This window comes from Centroberyx affinis, unplaced genomic scaffold, assembly GCF_046629955.1.
Source record: "Centroberyx affinis isolate AG114_WGS23_722 - 3 ecotype Tasmania unplaced genomic scaffold, CSIRO-AGI_Caff_v1 ptg009829l_1, whole genome shotgun sequence".
Classification (NCBI taxonomy): domain Eukaryota; kingdom Metazoa; phylum Chordata; class Actinopteri; order Beryciformes; family Berycidae; genus Centroberyx; species Centroberyx affinis.
Genome location: NW_027284653.1, coordinates 27,501 through 29,846, shown reverse-complemented (window position 1 = coordinate 29,846; position 2,346 = coordinate 27,501). Strand labels below are relative to the sequence as shown.

At 51.4% G+C, this 2,346-nt stretch overlaps 1 protein-coding gene across 1 annotated transcript in view; it reads left to right on the top strand.

Annotated features, from left to right (window-relative positions):
* The first annotated feature begins 1,666 nt into the window (after nt 1–1,666).
* LOC139640580 (E3 ubiquitin-protein ligase parkin-like) overlaps nt 1,667–2,346 on the top strand; it is a 5,885-nt gene continuing 5,205 nt past the window's right edge. The window contains exon 1 of the mRNA XM_071514754.1: nt 1,667–1,726. Coding sequence (XP_071370855.1) covers nt 1,679–1,726 — 48 coding nt within the window. The 5' untranslated portion in view covers nt 1,667–1,678. The remainder of the gene's footprint in view (nt 1,727–2,346) is intronic.

Sequence of the window (2,346 nt, the reverse complement as noted above, 5' to 3'; positions counted from 1 at the left end):
TGTGTGTGTGTGAGTGTGTGTGTGTGATGATATGATGATGACATGACAAATTACAATAAAGAATCTCCATTAGGGAATTATTACTGAACACAAGACACACACACAAACACACACTCTCTCTCACACACACACACACACACACACACACACACACACACACACTCTCCTCTCCAGGAAGCTGTGGGTAATTAGCAGAGAGGAAGTGCTAAATTAACCGAGCACAGTTGTAGTAGTAACATCATTACGCTGACACACACACACACACATACACACACACACACACACACACACACACACACACACACACAGACACACACACACACACACACACACACACACACACACACATACACACACACACACAGAGCAGGGTGATTGATGATCCAGAACTGTCCTGATGCTGTAGTGGACAGACAGACAGGTGGTTTATATTTGAGGCATATTTCATATCTGTCTCTCTCTCTCTCTCTCTCCTGTCTCTCTGTCTCTCTCTTTCTCTCTCTCTAGCTGGCTGTCCAGACTCTCTCATTAAGGAGTTGCATCATTTTCGGATTCTGGGGGAGGAACAGGTGAGACACACACACACACACACACACACACACACACACACACACACGCGCACGCACGCACGCACACACACACACACACTCTTACTTACTTATGGTTGTCCATTGAATCTCATTACAACTTCCACTTGTTAACGGTGAGAAGAAAAATGAAAATGGAAGAAAAAGAGAAATCCACAGGTTGATATTGACACAGTGAGACCATCTGCCAGCTGAGGCTCCGTCTGGTTCTGGTTCTGGTTCTGGTTCTGGTTCTGGTTCTGACCTTTATGTCAATGCTGCAGAGAGAATCCTGCAAGGTGTTTAGAAGACGGGACTGTTGTCAGTGTCTTGTGTTTAGTGGTCAGGCCAGACCAGACCAGACTGAACCAGACTAGACTGAACCAGATCAGACCAGACCAGATCAGACTGAATCAGACCAGACTGAACCAGATCAGACCAGAGCAGATCAGACTGAACCAGACCAGACTGAACCAGATCAGATCAGATCAGATCAGATCAGACCAGACCAGACCAGACCAGACTGAACCAGATCAGACCAGACCAGACCAGACTGAACCAGATCAGATCAGACCAGACCAGACCAGACTGAACCAGACCAGACCAGACCAGACTGAACCAGACCAGACCAGACCAGGCCAGACTGAACCAGACCAGACCAGACTGAACCAGACCAGACCAGACCAGACCAGGCCAGACTGAACCAGACCAGACCAGACTGAACCAGACCAGATCAGATCAGACCAGACCAGAGCAGAGGCAGCAGCAGGCTCCCTGCCCGCTCAGACTCGTCGTCCCACGGTGGAACCGGAGGATGTTCTCAGATTTCAGTCGGACGTCCCGCAGAAGCTCCTGCTGCACCGAAGGCCTTCGAGAAGCCAGGAAGAGTTCTGATGTTGCTCTCAGCACTTTTCCTGAAGCTGCTGTGCCGTAAACACCTTTAGTCCCTCTGTCTCTGGGGAAAGACTCCCTCAGTGCTGCTGGACTGTTGTGGTTCAGATGTAACTTCCCTCCCTGAGCAGCTCTGCAGGAGGATCCGGACCAAGGGACTACTGGTTCCCGACACGGCCGAGAGTTCCTGTATGAAGGTTGGTGGACGGTCGAGGTCTGGTATGGTGGAGGTTCAGGCGGTTCTTCAGGACGGAGCGGTGGTTCAGGAGGTCAGTCCTTCAAGACCCTCAGACCGTCGGCTGTGTTCAGGGAAGCTTCTGGGGCCATAAATGGATTTAATGGATTCGTACGGATCATTTTTGTCGCTGTGAGTTTGAATCTCCCGGATTTGTCCTCCGCTCATTCTTCAGGACCCACAACATGCTTGATTTTCCGGATGCCGGGTTGTGTTTCCCTGAGCGTTCGGTGCATGTGATCCAGAAAGGTCCTGATGGAGTCTGACATAGAAAACCACGAATCACAGTTGAGGGGGCGGGGCTCGAAGCCTCAGCGTCATCTCGGTGTGTTTGGTGAGCAGCTCGTAAACAGAAACGCTCCGTCTCTCTCCGGCGTCCGGCCCGATGCAGCAGACTGTTCCCAGATCCTCAGACGGTCTAGTCCAGATCCTCCTCACTCGGCTCCATTTAGACTTATTACCATTTAGTGGTTTTCTTGTCTGTGACTATTCACTGCAGCAACAGCAGAAATATGGGGGCGTGTCCTCAGACCTCCCCGCCGCCTCGCTCCGTCTCAGACAGGATTCCTGTCTGTCGGGACGTCCCGGTGGCTCACTGAGCGGAGCGTACCGTAAGGCTCAGTCCGACCCGGGTTTAAATCCGGCCCACAGTCA